At 34.1% G+C, this 18,370-nt stretch overlaps 1 protein-coding gene across 4 annotated transcripts in view; it reads left to right on the forward strand.

Annotated features, from left to right (window-relative positions):
* Positions 1-18,370, forward strand: part of RB1 (RB transcriptional corepressor 1) — a 140,275-nt gene that overhangs the window by 19,363 nt on the left and 102,542 nt on the right. For 3 of the 4 annotated variants that reach the window (XM_087814337.1, XM_087814338.1, XM_016205442.2), the window contains exon 3: positions 16,761-16,876. The exons of the other annotated variant lie outside the window; for it this stretch is intronic. In XM_087814337.1, the coding sequence (XP_087670463.1) occupies positions 16,761-16,876 (116 nt within the window). The remainder of the gene's footprint in view (positions 1-16,760; positions 16,877-18,370) is intronic. 4 annotated transcript variants of the gene reach the window in all.

Genomic DNA, 18,370 nt, shown 5'->3' on the forward strand with positions numbered 1-18,370 from the left:
CTTTTGACAACTTGATTATAATGTGTCTTGGTATGGATTTCTTTGAGTTCATCTTACTTGGAGTTTGTTTCATTATTATATGCATTATAATTTTAGAGGCCTGATAGCCATGATATTTGATGTTCAGATTTGTGGTTATTTCTGGTACCTATTTGACTATATACAGATAATCAAGTTTATCTGAGACCTCAATATTTAGGAAGGTTTTGAAGTGAAATATTTTTTTAAACATTCCTATTCTTGCTCCTGTTTTACTTTACCTCTTTTATATGTGCCTTAATTTTCAAATTATTCAAAGTATTTTTTAAGGTAAGTTGCATGAGAATTGTATTGCACTCAGAAACCACCAAATACCCCCTTATTTTAGAAGAAAACATAGGCAGCAAAATCTCAGATATCTCTCGTAGCAATATGTTTGCTGATACATTTCCTAGGGCAAGAGAAACAAAGGAGAAAATAAACAAATGGGACTACATCAAAATAAAAAGCTTCTGCACAGCAAAAGAAACCGTCAGCAAAATGAAAAGGGAGCCCACTGTATGGGAGAACATATTTGCCAGTGATACATCTGGTAAACAGTTAATATCCAAAGTATATAAAGAACTCATACAACATAACAAAAGGAAGACAAACCATCCAATTAAAAAATGGGCAAAAGACCTAAATAGACACTTCTTCAAAGAGGACATTCAGATGGCCAAGAAACATATGAAAAAATGCTCAGTCACTAATCATCAGAGAGATGCAAATTAAAACCACAATGAAGTATCATTTCACACTTGTCAGAATGGCTATAATCAACAAATCAATGAATTACAAGTGCTGGCAAGGATGTGGAGAAAAGGGAACCCCAGTACACTAATGGTGGGAATGCAGACTGGTGCAGCCACTATGGAAAGCAATATAGAATTTCCTCAAAAAGTTAAAAATTGACCTTCCATTTGACCCAGTCACCCCACTTCTAGGAATATATCCTAAGAAATCCAAAACACCATTCAGAAAGAACTTATTCACCCCTATATTCATAGTAGTGCAATTAACAATACCTAAGATCTGGAAATAGCCCAGGTACCCATCAGTAGATGAGTGGATAAAAAAGCTGTGGTACATTTATACCATGGAATACTATGCAGCTGTAAAAAAAGAAGGATCTCTTATCCTTTGGGACAGCATGGAGGGAAATGGAGAGTATTATGCTAAGTGAAGTAAGCCAGTCAGAGAAAGACAAGCACCACATGATTTCACTTATATGTGGAATGTAATAAACTGATGAACAAAATGGATCCAGAGACATTGAAGCATGGAACAGACTGAGGGATCTCAGAGGGAAGGTGGGGTTGAGGGAGTGGGTGGGGAGAGAATTTATATGTTTATAAGCACAACCCATGGACACAGACATTGGTCTGAGGAACGCCTGGGAGTGGGATGGGTGTGGGGTGGAGTGGATCAATGGGGGTGAAAAGGGGACATCTGTAATATTTTCAACAATAAATATTAAAACAAAACAAAAAACAAATGCCCATTATTAATTTTCTTCAACCTTGGGTCTGTTTCAGAAACTCTACCAAACTAAAGAATTATTTTTAAAAAACTAAATGCATTTCCTCTAAGAACAGGAACAAGACAGGGGTGTCCTCTTTCACCACTCTTACTCAATACAGTACAGAAAGTCCTAGCCACAGTGATCAGACAGGAAGAAAGCATAAAAGGCATCCAAATTGGAAAGGAGGAAGTAAAACTCTCATTATTTGCAGATGACATGATATTGTACATAGAAAACCCTAAAGACTCCACCCAAAAATGACTAGATTTAATAAATGAATTCGGCAAGGTAGCAGGGTACAAAATTAACACCCAGAAATTGATGGCATTTTTACAACCCCATTTACCATTGCAACAAAAAAATTAAGATACTTAAGAATAAACTTAACCAAGGAGGTAAAAGACCTGTACTCAGACAAGTACAGGACGTTGCAAAAAGAGATAGAAAAAGATATAAACAAGTGGAAGAATATACCATGTTCATGGATTGGAAGAATTTACATCATTAAAATGTCCATACTACCTAAAGCAATCTATAGATTCAATCCAAACCCTATTAAAATACTAATGATATATTTCACAGATCTAGAACAAATACTCCAAAAATTTATATGGAACCAAAAAAGATTCCAAATAGCCACAACAGTCTTGAGAAAGAACAGAGTTGGAGGCATCACAATACCAGATATCAAGTTATACTACAAAAGCACTGTAATTAAAACTGCCTGGTACTGGCACAAGAACAGACATATAGATCATTGGGACAGAACAGAGAACCCAGAAATCGACCAAGCCATTACACTCAAATAGTATTTGACAAAGGAGGCAAGAGCATACAATGGAGTAAAGACAGTCTCTTCTATAAGTAGTGCTGGGAAAATTGGACAGGTAATGCAAAAAATGAAACTAGATCACCAACTTTTACACCATACACAAAAACTCAAAATGGATAAAAGACTTAAATGTAAGACATGAAACCATAAAAATATAGAAGAAACCATAGGCAGCAAAGTCTTAGACATCTCTTTTAGCAATGTTTGTAGATAAATCTAGGGATAGAGAAACAAAGGAGAAAATAAACAAATGGAACTGTATCAAAATAAAAAGCTTCTTCTCAGCAAAAGAAACCATCAACAAAACAAAAAGGGAGCCCACTGTATGGGACACCATATTTACCAATGATACATCTGATAAAGGGTTAATATCCAAAATATATAAGGAACTCATACAACTTAACAAAAGGAAGACAATGCAATTAAAAAATGGGCAAAAGACCTAAATAGACACTTCTCCAAAGAGGACATAGAGATGGCTAAGAGACATATGAAAAATGCTCAAAGTCCCTAATCAGAGAGATGCAAATTAAAAGGACAACAAAATAATCACCTCACACTTGTCAGAATGGCTACCATTAACAGATTGACAAAAGACAAGTGCTGGTGGGGATATGGAGAAAGGGGAACCCTAGTATACTGCTGGTGGGAATGCAGACTAGTACAGCCACTATGGAAAATAGTATGGAGTTTCCTCAAAAAATTAAATATGGTACTGCCTTTTGTCACAGTGGTCCCATTTTTAGAAATATATCCTAAGAAACCCAAAACACCCATCAGAAAGAACTTACGCACCCCTCTGTTAATAGCAGCGCAATTTAAAATAGCTAAGATCTGGAAATAGCCCAAGTGCCCATCAGTAGATGAGTGGATAAAAGAGCTGTGATACATTTACACCATGGAATACTATGCAGCTGTAAAAAAGAAGTATCTCTTCCCCTTTGGCATAGCATGGATGGAACTGGAGTGTATTGTGCTAAGTGAAATAAACCAGTCAGAGAAAGACAAGTATCCTATGATCTCACTCATATGTGGAAATAATGAACAAAATAAACTGATGAACAAAATAGATCCAGAGACATAGAAGCATGGAACAGACTGAGGGATCTCAGAGAGAGGGCAGGGTGGTGGTGGTGGGGGAGTGGGTGGGGAGAGATTAATCAAAGAACTTATATGCCTAAATGCATAATTCATGGACACAGACAATAGTATGGGGAAGGCCATGGGGTTGACTGTATATGGGGTGGAGGGGATCAATTGTGGTGGTGGAAGGGGACATCTGTAATACTTTCAACAATAAAGGTAAATTTTAAAAGCAATTATTTTTCACTAAACCTATATAAACTTATTAATATCACTCCAATAAATTTAGTTTTAAAAAATAATTATTTTTCCTAATTTTATTCAAGGCATACCCAGTTGCCAGCCAGTGCTTTTTATCAACATAAATTGTGTTAGCATGCTGCAGTGAATTCTGGAAAAAGGAAATTATTTGCTATTTTAGTTACTGAGGCTTTATTGAAAGTAAATGTACAGGTTTTATTAAGTTTTTTTAAATATTGGGAAATTTGCCAAAGATTATCATTTTATATCTTGGAACTGTAGAAACTCCCATACCACAGGACTTGATGATCAGTGATCTCTTTCATTTCCTTTCCAACTTGGAACTCTTTCATTCTAATGCTAACTCATTCATTCATAAATGATGTTTCCTTTTTTATCGGGCAGTGTATGTGATAATGGTTGAAAGAGTTGATGTGCAGACTTTTTTTTTTAATCCTCACCCAAGGATATATTTTCTGTTGATTTTCAGAGAGAGTGGAAGGGAGAAAGAGAGAGAGAGATATTGATGTGAGAGAGACACATCGATTAGTTGCCTCCCACACGTGCCCTGACTGGGTCTGTAGATTGAGCCTGCAACCGAGGTACATGCCCTTGACTGAAATTGAACCCATAGACCCTTCAGTCCATGAGATGATGCTCTAACCACTGAGCGAAACCCACCAGGGCTTGATGTGCAGACTTTGGAAGATACCATTTATTCACATAATTGAATATGAGTTGTAGAAATTGACCTCTCTCCTCAGTGTTTTTCACCCTTGTTTCTCAGAGTGTTAACATCAGTTCTGTAGATGTTTCACAGACAAGCCATTTAATTAGTGGCTGTTTGAGTAGTATGGCAGTTTTTTCTTCTATATGGTTATACCTTGGGTGGGTCTGCAGCCCTTTTACTCCATGTACTAAGCAGACAGTTTCACTAGAAACTTAAGTTCCAGGTTAGTTTTATATTACCTGTTTAGAAAACAAGATCTGTAATATTCCTTCATTTGAGTTACTCTTTCTGATACTCACTGGTTTGTTACCAATGTGTGAACGGGAACTAACCAACAGTATTGCCTTATACTTTGTACTGGTGATTGATTCAATTGTTGCTTGTTTCTCTGAGCATGTTTTTTTTGGGGGGGGGGGCACAAAACAGTCATTCTGTCCTATATTGAGATATGGCTATTGCCACTGCCTTTTTTTTTTTTTTTAAATACACATTTAACATCAAGTTAGCGCTATGGACACTGTACAAGGCTCTTGGGGGTATAGCAGTGAATTAGATATAATTCTTCTGCCTTCAAGATGCTTATGGACTAGTTGAGATATGAATAAGGGAGAAAGCAAGTAAATCACAGTTCAATTAAGTGCTTAGATAGGTCTACCCACTGAGTTCTGTAGATAGAGAGGGAGTCCTAGGTGCTCATCTCTTGGGCCAAGGGCCAGGTAAATCTGAACTTGCCAGTTACATATTTTTCTGGGAGTAGAGTCAACTCTCTCCACAAAGCCATTGTGTAACTGGATGGCTGATTCAGCTGGTGTTTACCCCTGTGTGTTGTATCAAAAAATGTGATGAGTACAAGCAAGGTTAGCTTTTGCATTCCTGTTCTTGGCTGTGCCACTCTTGCCTTTTATTTCTTCTCAGCAAATCAAAGAATGTCCTTAACATTAACTGCTGTCAGCTATTACACAAGTGAGAGGGGAATTTTCTGGCATGTTAGCATTTTATCCCTTTTGCTCCTACATATAATATGTTGAGGAGGAAATCCAGGAGTAGAAGAGAAAGGCAGCTTTTATCCTCTATGTTCCTCTAATACGTTTCTGTAATGTATTTAACTTGTAACCTTATTGCTAATCACTCATTACAGTCTTATGAATCAAGTGTAAGGATGTATCCTTTTGATCTTGAGATAGAGAACATATTTTATGACTTATTTTCATCTTGGTGGTGGTGAATATATTAAAATGTGAAGATTTGAGAGATTAGTATTTTTGACTTTTAAAATTGCAAGTTAAATTCATGCTAGTTAACTTATCATAGCATGAACAATAAGACAACCTGATTTTCTGATGCCAATTTTCCTGATGTTTCTAAGATGATTTATGTCACCACTTGGTGGAGCTCTTTTATAAGTTAGTACTTTGTGAAAAAACAAGTACAAGTCTTCACTAATTAGGGGTTATCATTAGGGTAGTTCAAGTGAACTAAACTAAGTGATAGCTTAGTATGTAGCCTCTTGAAATATTGATTGTAGACTTTTATAGTGATACTATAACTAAAGTTTAAGTATTTTAAAGATTTTTCTCAAGAGTATGACTGATCTTGCTTTGTATGAATTTAGTACTTCCCCCCCTATTTTGTAATTGTAGGTAGTTTGGAAAATGTATCTAGGGTTAATGAAGAAAATTAAAATCATTTGTAATTCTACGACCTGGAGATAATTAACATTTTGATATAAATTTGCCTTACCTTTTAAAATTTTTCACCAAATCAGAATAAAAACAAACATAGATTTTTGTATTCTGGTGTGTTTTTTTCTCTTAGCATATCTTGGTATTTTTCTGTGTTTTAATAATCTTTTAACTGTTTTAAGGGTTTCATATTATTCCATGATAAAGCTCTATCATCATTCATTTAAGTATTTTATTTTAAGAGATTTAGGCTATTTCCCCTGTTTTGCTATTACAAATATTTCTTTGAACATCTGTTATACTAAAGTCTTGACTCAACTCTCCAGTTTTCATTCGATAAATTCTTAGATATAAACTGAACTTTTTTGGGGGGGGAGGGGCCCAGAGCCTGGGCTGTTTATCTACTGCCCCAGTGTCCATAAGGGGAGCAATCAGAGTCATTGCCATCGTCATTGTCCCTTGTCTGTCATCCCGGCCAGGCCTTGTGGCCGGCAGACAGACCCAAAGTGGGGAGAGTCCAGGGCAAGGTGGGGCAGGGCAGCACCCTGTCTCCTAGAAAGTACTCATGTGAGATAGATGGGACTTGTCTGAGGCTCTGGATCCAGAAACAAGCAAGATTGATTGTCAGGCTGGAGACCTAAGGGCAAGCACCTAAACTGAACTCTTAAGGATCTCAATTTATAATAACAAAATTTCCTTCATTGGCACTATTCGGAAGTTCAGTATTTTCTAAATATGTTTTTTGGAAAGTACTGTTTTTTTCTTTTGAAAAATGCTTTTTCTTGTCCTTTGATTATTTTTCGCCTTCAGACTTTACTATTTCTTTTTGGTAATTCTTTTAGCTTGGTAAGAAGAATTATTTTTCCTCTTTTTTAACAAATTTAAGGTGCTGTTCTGAGTCCTTTTCATAATTCTCATCTAAATTTTCAAGAAAACACATCAGTTAAAGATTTTAGATTTTAAGTTGCCATCAGAAAATAAGACTTGTATCTTGGGGAGACCAATTAGGGCTGGCTGGAAAGTAGAATGAGTTGTATGAATAGTCTGTATGGAGGTGATGGGGATGCTATGGAAATGGATGAGATAGCTGAGGAAAAGCTATTTTTTTTTTATATATATCTTTATTGATTTCCAGAGAGAGGAAAGGAGAGGGAGAGAGAGAGACAGAAACATCAATGATGAGTCATTGGTCAAGCCCACAACCGGGCATGTGCCCTGACCGGGAATCGAACCCCAACTGCGTGAATCCCAGGTCAACGCTCAACCGCTGAGCCACCCCCAGCTGGGCGGAAAAGCTATCTTTGGTGGTAAAGATAGCTGAGGAAAAGCTATCTGTGGTGGTAAAAAGCCCTTGAAGTTAGGAGACACTGAAAATGTTGTAAGAGAAAGAGAAGAGAATGAAGATGTTGCAGTATTTTAAAATCTAAGGAAAAATTTTTTACTATAAGTGCCAGGTGCTACATAGAAGTCTTTTTGGATGAAACCAAAAAAGGCCATTCAACTTAGAAAGAGAACTTTTTTTGAAATAACACTTAAAAAATTAAGTATATTTGGTATATAATCTTATATTGGTTATATTAGTTTCAGGTGTTCAGATTTGAGATTTCTATACCTTTCTATACCTTTGAGATTTATATTAGTGTGATCACCCCACTAATTCTAATAATCATCTGTCACCATACTGTGTAAAATTTTCACAGTATTATTGACTATATTTCACTTCCCTTTTTCACTCATTCTCCCCATCCCCTCCCTTCTAGTAAGTATTCCTTTGGTCTCTGTTTCTGTGTTTTTGTTTTGTTTTGGTTTTTTATTCCATCTATAAGTGAGACCATATGGTAATTTATCTTTCTTTGCCTGACTTACTTCACTTAGCCTAATACTCTACTGATCCATCTGTGTTGCTGAAAATGTCAAGATTTTATTCTTTTTATTGCAGTATAATATTCCATTTTTATGTATTAAAATCACCTAGGTTGCTTCTGTAACTTGGCTATTGTAAATAATGCTGCAATGTACATAGGGGTGCATATATATTTTCAAATTAGTGTTCATCTTTTGTTTGGATATATAACCAGAAGTGGAATTGTTGGGTCATACGGTATTTCTATTTTTAGTTTTTGAGGAATCTCCATACTGTTTTCTGTAGGGGCTGTACTGGTTTGCAGTCTCACCAACAGTACACAAAGGTTCTTTTTTCTCCACATCCTTGTCAACATATTACTTATTGATTTATTGATAATAACTATTCTGACTGGTGTGAGGTTTTGATTTGCTTTTCCCAGATGATTAGTGATGTTGAACATCTTTTCATGTCTGCTGGCCATCTGTGTCTTTTTCAGAGATATGCTTATTTTGTGTCCTCTGCCCATTTTTCTTTTTCCTTTTTTTAAAGTATGTTTTTATTGATTTTAGAGAGAGGGAAAGGGAGAGGGATAGATAGAAACATCGATGAGAGAGAAACATTTATCGGCTGCCTCCTGCATGCCCCCCACTGAGGATCAAGCCTGCAATCTGGGCATGTGCCCTGATCAGGAATTGAACCAGTGACCTCTTGGTTCATGGGTCGATGCTCAGCCACTGAGTCACCCTGGCCGGGCCTCTGCCCATTTTTTATTGGATTGTTTATTTTTTGTTATTGAGTTTTATGAATTTCCTATATATTTTGAATATCAACGCCTTACTGGATATACCATTTGTGAATGTATTCTCCCATTCAGTAGGCTGTCTTTTGTTTTGTTGAAGGTTTCCTTTGTTGTGCAAAAGCTTTTTAGTTTGAGTTAGTCGTATTTATTTTTGCTTTTGTTTCTCTTGCTCGAGGGGATGTATCCAAAAGATATTACTCAGACTGATGTCAAGTAGTTTACTTCCTATGTTTTCTTCTAGGAGTTATGATTTCAGGCCTTACATTTAAGTCTTTAACCTATTTTGAGTTTATTTTTTGTAAATGGTATAAGAGAGAGGTCTAGTTTCTTCTTTATGTGTGCATGTATCTGTCTAGTTTTCCCAAGATCACTCGTTGAAGATTCTTTCTTTACTCCAGTGTATATTTTTACCTCCTTTTCATAGATGTGTTGGCCATATAAGTGAGGATTTATTTCTAGGCTCTCTATTTTGTTCCATTGATCTGTGCCTGTTTTTGTGCCAGTACCATACTATTTTGATTATTATAGCTTTGTAGTATAGTTTGGGATCAGGGAGTGTGATACCTCCAACTTTGTTATTCTTTCTCAAGATTGCTTTGGTTATCTGGGGTATTTTGTGGTTCCATAGAAGTTTTGGGATTAGTTGTTCTAGTTCTAAGAAGAGTGACATTGGTGTTTTCATAGGAATTGCATTTAATTGTATTAAATCTGAATTGCTTTGGGTAACATGAACATTTTAACAACATTAATCCTTCCAATCTATGAATATGGTATATCCTTCCATTTATTTGAATCCTCTTTAATTTCTTTCTTCATCGTCTTACATTTTTAAGAGTACAGGTCTTTCACCTTCTTGGTTAAGTTTAATCCTAGGCATTTTATTCTTTTTCATGCAGTTGTACATGGGATTGGTTTCTTTATTTTTCCTTCTGATTGTTCATTATTAGTGTATAGGAATGTGACTGATTTCTGAATATTTTGTATCCTGCTACTTTATTGAATTCTTTTATTAATTGCTAATTTTTTGGTAGATTCTTTTGGTTCTCTATATATAGTATCATCTCATCGGTAAATAGTGACAGTTTTATTTCTTTCTTTCCTATGAAAGACAGAGATCTTTGAAGAGCCTTAGTAGAATAGTGCTTGTATAGTGAGAGTATGTGTTTAGTGAATGCAGTATGTGTGTACTGTGAGAGTGTATGTGGTGAGTGTGTGTGTGTGTAAATAGTGAGGATAGTGAAAAGTTTGTATGTGTAGTGAGGACAGTAAATTAATAATGTCCAGGTATAGATAATGGGTTATTTTTTAAGGTGATGCAAGCTTATTTGTGACCAGAGGGAAAGAAGCCTAGGAAGAAAATTGTTGAAGAAATTATAAAAGACACAGAGAGAGGAATTAATAAACTAGGTCTTGAAGGAGATGAGAGGCAGTATGATCCAAAGTGGGAGGTAGGGAGGGGTTAGAGTTGTTAATTTGAGAGTGGAGGAGAATGCCCATTTGTCAGAATCAGAAGAGAAGAGAAACTTAAATTGAAGATGCAAAGACATTTTTAAGGAAGACTGGGAGATATGGTAATGAGAAATTATTTGATGTGGAGAAGAATGTTGAGGCTTTAGGTATTGTGATTCTTTAACCTTCTCAAAATAGAAATCAAGAATACAGAATAGTACAGCAGTTGAGTATAGAACTCTTGGTGGGGTAATGAGATGAAGGATTTCAGTTGTAAAAATTTTAGGAACATCATATAGCAATGTAATTAGGAATTATCTTTTAAAAAAATGAAGCAGTAAGCTTTCTGGTCTTTAATTTCTTCATCTGAACAATGAGAGATGAATCAGATGTCTTTTTCAGATTGAAAAATTTTGAATAAATTGAACTAAAAAAGAACAAAACATATATTGTAGGTGAAAGAAAGACTAGTAGGTCAATGGAACAGAACAGAGAACCCAGAAATAGAATTAACATGTATATAGTAAATCTTTGCACACAGAGGTGCAAAGGTGATTCAGTGAAGGAAAGATATTCCTTTCAGCAAATGATGCTGGAGCAATTGGACATCTATAGGCAGAAAATGAACTTCAATCCCTGCCTCGAACCATTTATAAAAATTAACTTGGATGAATCATAGACCTAAACTTGTAAAAGATGACATAAGAGAAAACCTTTGTGACCTGGGGTTAGGCAGAGATTTCATAGATAATACCACTGTAAGCATAATCTGTAAAAGAAATTAATAAATTGAGATTTATCCAAATAAAAAAAACCTTACACTCTTTGAAATATCCTGTTAAGAAAATGAAAAGACTAGCCACAGACTGAGTGAAAGTTTTTATAACGCACATATCTATTAAAGGATTTGAGTCTAGAATATATAAATAACTCTTACAATTATTTTACAAATAAGACAAACCGAATAGAAATTGGCAAAAGATTTAAAAAGACCTTTCACCAAAGTAGTGATATGGATGTTGAGTAAGATTTGAAAAAGTACTCAATGTCCTTCGTCCTTGGGAAAGTGTACCACTACACATCTACTAGAATAGATAAAAAGCAAACAAAAAATAAGTGCTGGTGAGGATGTGAAGCAACTGGTACTCTACTTTGTTGCTGATGGGAATGCAAAATGGTGCAGCTACACACTGGAAAATGGTTTATCAGTTTCTTATAAACTTAAACTTATATTTAACATATAATTTAGCCATTTCCCAACTAGGTATTTGCCCCAAAGAAATGAAAACATAGCCCAGCTGGGCGTGGCTCAGCGGTTGAGCATCAACCTAGGATCCAGACGATCGGGGTTCGATTCCCGGTCAGGGCACATGCCCGGGTTGTGGGCTCGATCAATGACTCTCTCATCATTGATGTTTCTATCTTTCTCTCTCCCTCTCCTTTCCTCTCTCTGAAATCAATAAAGATATATTAAAAAAAAAAAAAAAAGTGAAAACATAGATGTACTTAAAGATCTGTAGTTAGCTGTTTAGGGTTAGTAGCCTTATTTATAACAGTGTATTCAGCTGTTGGAATGGATAAACAAATTGTGGCATATTCAGCAATTAAAATGAATAAACGCTAATAGATACAACAACATGGATGAGTTCTAAGGCATTATTCTGAGTGAAAGAAGCCAGACAAAAAAGGCTAATTCCATTTGTATGACATCCTGGGAGAGGAACTGAGGTCAGATCAGTGGTTGCCAGAGATTAAGAGTAAAAAAAACCCTTTTTCTTAAAACAAAGCAAAACAGGGCTATAAAATTCCAGTATTCCAAGGATGGATATTTATGGTATGGAAATGGTCAGAGGATCAGATAGTGGATAGTGTTGAGACAGATATGGTGTAGTGGAATGAGTGCTAGATTCACTGAAAATAGTAATGCTGCTGCTGATAGTTAACTGATTCAGTGGGTTTAATGCCAGGCACCATGCTGATTATATAAGAGAATCCTAACTGTTAATTTTCATGGTGACTATATGATTGGACACTATTAATAACATCCTCATTTTAGTAAAAACTGAGGTTTGATTAGATTTAAGCAAGTCACCCACAGCTATACTCCTCGAGTATGTATTCCAACTGTTGAATGTTCAACATCAAAATTCATGCTTTTTATGGAAATAATAGAGTATAAGTCCCTGGAAGACAGGTTTGTTTTTGTTTCCGGTTTCAGCACTGTATGTCCAATGTCATAACTGTGGTAGTTGCATAATGAATATGTTTTGAAAAATTATTAGAGATCTCAAGTTTTGGAAGATAATAAAAAACAAATTAGAAGATTAAAAGAAACCTAAATGAAGATAAAGATATTATTTTTAAATGATTGTGAATTTGGTGATTATACTGATGTTTTTCATTTAGGCATTTACCATATCAAATGACTGTGTTAAATTGTTTTTGGTGTGTCCTAATAAAATTTGCTGTTTTAAAAAGTGAACAAAATGATTAAAAAGTAGGATTTTGTAATTGATTCTAATCTTCTAAATTCTTTCTCTCTTGCAATTCTTGGTTGCATCCAGGTATAAGATCAGACTAAGTGGACATTACTGGTTATAATAAAAGTACAAACTCTTTCCATGTATTTATATATTTTACATGTAAAATCTTACGTAACTTATTTAATATATAATGTATATACAATCTTAAGTGCTTGAAGAATCCAGAATTTTTACTTCTAGGACTCTTCTAGTTGGAAACTGGTCAATTCCTTTGCAGAGATATACAAAAATATTTGCTGGTGAATGAATCATCCAGTTTTATAATGTTGATCTTATCTGTAATCTGGTTCCTTCTAAAGAACTAAGTCAAATAGGTGATTAAAATATTATTTAATAGTCTCAAGTTTAGAAGAAATATTTAGTTTTCTTCCCTAGGTAAATGAGTATGAAGAGGAAAAAATACTTTATCTAAATATAGAGTTAATTGGAATGTGGCTAGAATAATAGCAGCAACAACAGGTTTTATAAATCATCTGATATAAAGCTCACACATTTTGCTCATAGGAAAGTTCCTCAGGTTCTTAAAAATCAGAACCAATTTATATAATGTTTCATTTAGGCATTTTTTATTTCAAATGAATTTGTGTTGAATTGTATTGGCTATATCCTAATAAAAATTTGCTCTTTTAAAAAAATGAATAAAGAACATATTCAGTTTTTTAAAAACGTATCTTTATTGTTGAAAGTATTACAGATGTCCCTCTTTTTTCCCCCATTGCCCCTCTCCCCAGGCCTTTACCGCATTATTATCTATCCATGGGTGATGCATATATGCATATAAGTTCTTTGGTTAATCTCTTCCCACCTCTACCCCCTTCCCTCTGAAATTCATCAGTCTGTTGCATGTTTCAGTGTCTCTAGGTCTGTTTTGTTCATCATTTTATTTTGTTCATTAGATTCCACATGTAAGTGAGATCATGTGATACTTGTCTTTCACTGACTGGCTTATTTTGCGTATCATAAGATTCTCCAGGTCCCTCCATGCTGTCTCAGAGGGTAAGAGATCCTTCTTTTTTACAGCTGCATAGTATTCCATTGTGTAAATTTACCATAATTTTTTTACCCACTCATCTACTAAGGGGCATTTAAGAACATATTCATGTACAACCACTATGGAAAACAGTGTAGAGTTTACTCAAAAAAGTAGAAATGGAACTGCCATTTGACCAGGAATCCCACTTCTAGATATATATTCTAAGAAGCCTGAAACACCAATCAGAAAGAATATGTGCACTCCTATGTTCATAGCAGCATTATTTACAATAGCTAAGATCTGGAAACAGCCCAAGTACCCATCAATAGATGAGTGGATAAAAAAAACTGTACATTTACACAGTGGAATACTATGCAGCTGTAAAAAAGAAGGATCTTTTATCCTTTGGGATAGCATGGAGGGAACTGGAGAGTATTATGCTAAGTGAAATAAGCCAGTCAGAGACAGACAAATATCTCATGATTTCACTTATATGTGGAATCTAGTAAACAAAGTAAACTGATGAACGAAATAGACCTAGAGACATTGAAGCATGCAACGGACTGATGTATATGAGAGGGAAGAGGTTGGGGGTGGGAAGAGATTAACTGAAGAACTTACATGCATATATACATAACCCATGGACACAGAAAATAGTGCAGTGAAAGCTTGAGGAGGGAATGGGAGTGGGGTGGAGGGGGTTAGTGATGGAAGAAAAGGGGACATCTGTAATATTTTCAACAATAAAGATGAATTTAAAAAAAGAACAATCAATTTTGATACCTTTAGTTACTTCATTTCCCAACTTTTAAAAGAATTTTTAAAAAGACTGAAGTTATTGAAAATAGACAAATTGAGAGCGGTTAGGTTCAACAGGCCTTACAGCAAAGAAGCAAATAAAAAACAACATAAGAAGAAGCATGCAAGTTATAAAAGCATGGTATGTGGGAGGTTATTTACTATAGAGACAAACCACCTTTTACATCTCATTAGTGCCTGAGAAATTGACCATATTAATATAAACATTAAAAAGTTGATGTTCACTTATTTTATTGAAATGTATACTTTTAGTCATTGTAACAATTAATCATTGTATGTATAATTAGTATACTCAGTTTCACAAACATTAAGTATGCAATATAATTTAAAAATCTAATTTATTGAGGTATAATTTACAAATGCTAAAATTAACCATTTAAAAAATATATATATCTTTATTGATTTCAGAGAGAGGAAGGGAGAGGGGGAGAGATAGAAACATCAATGATGAGAGAGTCATTGATCGGCTGCCTCCTGCACGCCCCTGACTGGGGATAGAGCTCGCAACCCAGGCATGTGCCCTGACCAGGAATCGAACCCAATCACCTGGATCCTAGGTCGACACTCAACCGCTGAGCCACGCCCGGCCAGGCTAAAATTAACCATTTTTAAGTGAACAGTTCAATAAGTTTTAACAAATGTACTTAATCATGTACATAGCACCATTAAGATATAGAAATTTTTGATTACTCCAGAAAGTTTTCTCATTTTCCTTTGTAGTTTTTTCCCAACATCCCTACTCCTGTCCCCAGGCAGCCTCTGACCTACTTTGTGACATTAAGGATTAGTTGCGCCTTTTCTAGAATTTCATATGAAAGGACTGTACCCATACTCATTGTACAGTATGTTCCCATTTGTGCCTGGATTCTTTTTCTGGGTGTAATAATTTTGAGATTTGCCTATGTTGTGCTTATTAGTACTTTTATTTTTTATTGTTGAATAATATTCTATTGTGTGGATATACTACAGTTTATCTGTTCACCTGTTTCCGGATATTGAGTTGTTTCCAGTTTTTGTTTTTTATGAATGAAGCTGATGTTAATATTCTGTACAAAGTTTTCATTTTTTTCATGTATAATTATCTAGGAGTAGAACTGCTCAGTGTTATGGAAAGTACGTATTTAACTTTATAAGGACTTGCCAATTTTTTCTCAGAATGGTTGTACCATTTTCCATTTTCACCAGCAATATCTGAGTGTTCATTGCTTTATATCCCCATCAACCCTTGATATTGTTGATCTTTTTAATTTAAACATTCTAGTTGGTGTGTAGTTGTAATACAAGTTTTAAAATATTATTTCCAAAGTAGCTAAAATTAAGGAAAAATTTAAAAATTGAATACTGATGAGCTTTTTATTATCTATAAATTTGATTATCCAGGATAATTCTTTTCCTAAAGCTTTTATGTAATGGAGATTTTGAAACAGTGAAAATTGCATCACATTCTTTTTACCTTTATTGTAATCTCCAATTAAAACTAAGCAAATAGTTCCAGTTCAGTAGAACATCAGATAATCTGATATTTCTTTTGCTGTCAATTTAATCCGAATTTTACCAACAAAACAACATATTTGGACAGTAATATTCATTTTTAGGGGAAAAAGTGTATGTTCTAATGATGAAAAATATTTTGATAATGAAAGCCACCACTAATTGAATACTAATTATATGCCAGACATTATGCTAAGGGTTTTATATATATAATCTCATTTAATTCTTACAAAGTGAGGTGTGTATTATAATTCTCATTTTTCGAGAAGGCAGTTGTGGCTCAGATATGAATTTCACATTGTTAAAATATTCTTGAATCAGTAGGTTGATAAAAGAATGAGTGGCAAAGGGAGGTTAATTAAATAAGAAAGTGGGTTTGTTTTTTGAAACTATTTTATAGACTCTAAGATTTTTAAATTTGGCTTTGATGACATTGGATTATTGAAAAAGAAAATATGTACTCCAAATATATACTGACTGACCCCTAAGTTTTCCACAGTAAATTGTAACTTAACATTTTGATCTTTTTAGTATTTTTTTGCCTTACAATATAAAATTTAAGTGTTATTAGTGTAGAATCAAATACTCTCAAGTATATGCTATCATAAGGGTTTAAAAACTTTTGTTATGCTGGATAAAAAAATTACCATATAACACAATTTTCACACAGTATTCAATGTGTGAAAGATTTAATGAAATATTTGAATTTTTCCTTTTTGTTTGTTTTCAGGAAAGTTATATTCAGAAGAAAAAGGAACTATGGGGCATCTGTATCTTTATTGCAGCAGTTGACCTAGATGAGATGCCATTTACTTTTACTGAGCTACAGAAAAACATAGAAACCAGGTAAAAATTTTTACATCAATATCACTTCTACCATTAAAGAAATTATATCTGAACTTTCATCTTAATAAACATTAGGGAATTAGTAAGAAATGTTAAAATTAAATAAAACACAAAGGACTTAGGTCAACTAGTGAACTGTCATTTTCTTGTGGAGCCCTTAATGAAAGTGTATTTATGCTGCACTTTCTTAAAAATATAGTAGTAGTTTGTGTCCTGGGGAAATTTTCATCATGTCTCTCTCTATCGTTAAACTTTCTTAATTGTAGCTGTCACTAATATGGACAGAAAAAGTGAAGATTTATAAAGTAGCTTTATTATGCATTAAAACCTTTATAAAACTAGCGTGAGTTATCTTAAAGGAATTTAGTTAAGATTTATTAAAGTTTAAGATTGTTTAACATAAAAGATGTTACATACTTTCTGAGATTATATTCAGTTGCATATCCTTTATAATACTTGTCCCAATAATTACTTAATGTTCTTTGTTGAGCTTATAAACCTTATAAGAAGGGTTAACTAATTTGGTTCCAATAACTCATGAACTTTATCTTGGGAAGCCTTCTGAGACTCCAATCATTTCATTTGCTGCATGTTTATGAAATGTAACAGTAAATAATTTTACCAAAAAGATAATAGTATATATTTCTTTTTGGATAAAGCCATCTAGAATTAAATATAATGGGTGTTTTATTTAAATGAGATTCATTAAATAGTTTCACTTTTTGGTAATACTTTTTCTTACTACCTCTATATAAAAAGTGGAAACAAAGGCCTTGTGTATTCATATTTAGCCTATTGCAACAATAGGTTTCATTGTGTGTGGCAAGAATTTTTAAAACACGCAATTGCTGACTATTTAGTCAGGGGCACTGACCTCTTTTACCTTAAATTGGCAAATAATGTGAATGAATCAAAGTTATACCTAAGTTTTTTGTCAGATCAGCAAAAAAATATTTTTTGGTGTGCCACAGAATTTTAGTCATTTTATGTGTGCCGTCAGATGAAAAAGGTTGAAAATTGCTTACCTATTGAATTATAATGGGTTTTTCTCTTGGAGCTTTCATAGTTTAACTTTATTAAATAAAACCACTAAACCAAAGTAGTTTTATGTAGCTGAAAAGTAATCTAAATATATAAGTAAATTTTTACATTAATTATTTATTCAGCAAATGTTTTAGTGGCTTTAGAAGATTGGAAAGAATATGGATGTTTGGGTTAAGATACACTGTGTTTAAATCTGGGCTCTGTTATTTTATAAACTGTATGACTTGGACTAGATTCTTGAGCCTTTAATCTCAAATTTCTTATCTGTGAAGTGAAAATTATTAGCTACTCTAGAGATTTATGAGAATTAAATAACTTAAAAATGAATAGAGATTTAAATACAGTAAAACCTCGATATAATGGACTAATTTGGGTGAGTGGATGTCTCAAGTTCAAAGTCCATTATATAATAAAGTAGATTTTCTGAATGCATATGTTAAAAAATTGACA

Source organism: Miniopterus natalensis, chromosome 2, assembly GCF_054644295.1.
Source record: "Miniopterus natalensis isolate mMinNat1 chromosome 2, mMinNat1.hap1, whole genome shotgun sequence".
In the NCBI taxonomy this organism is placed as follows: domain Eukaryota; kingdom Metazoa; phylum Chordata; class Mammalia; order Chiroptera; family Miniopteridae; genus Miniopterus; species Miniopterus natalensis.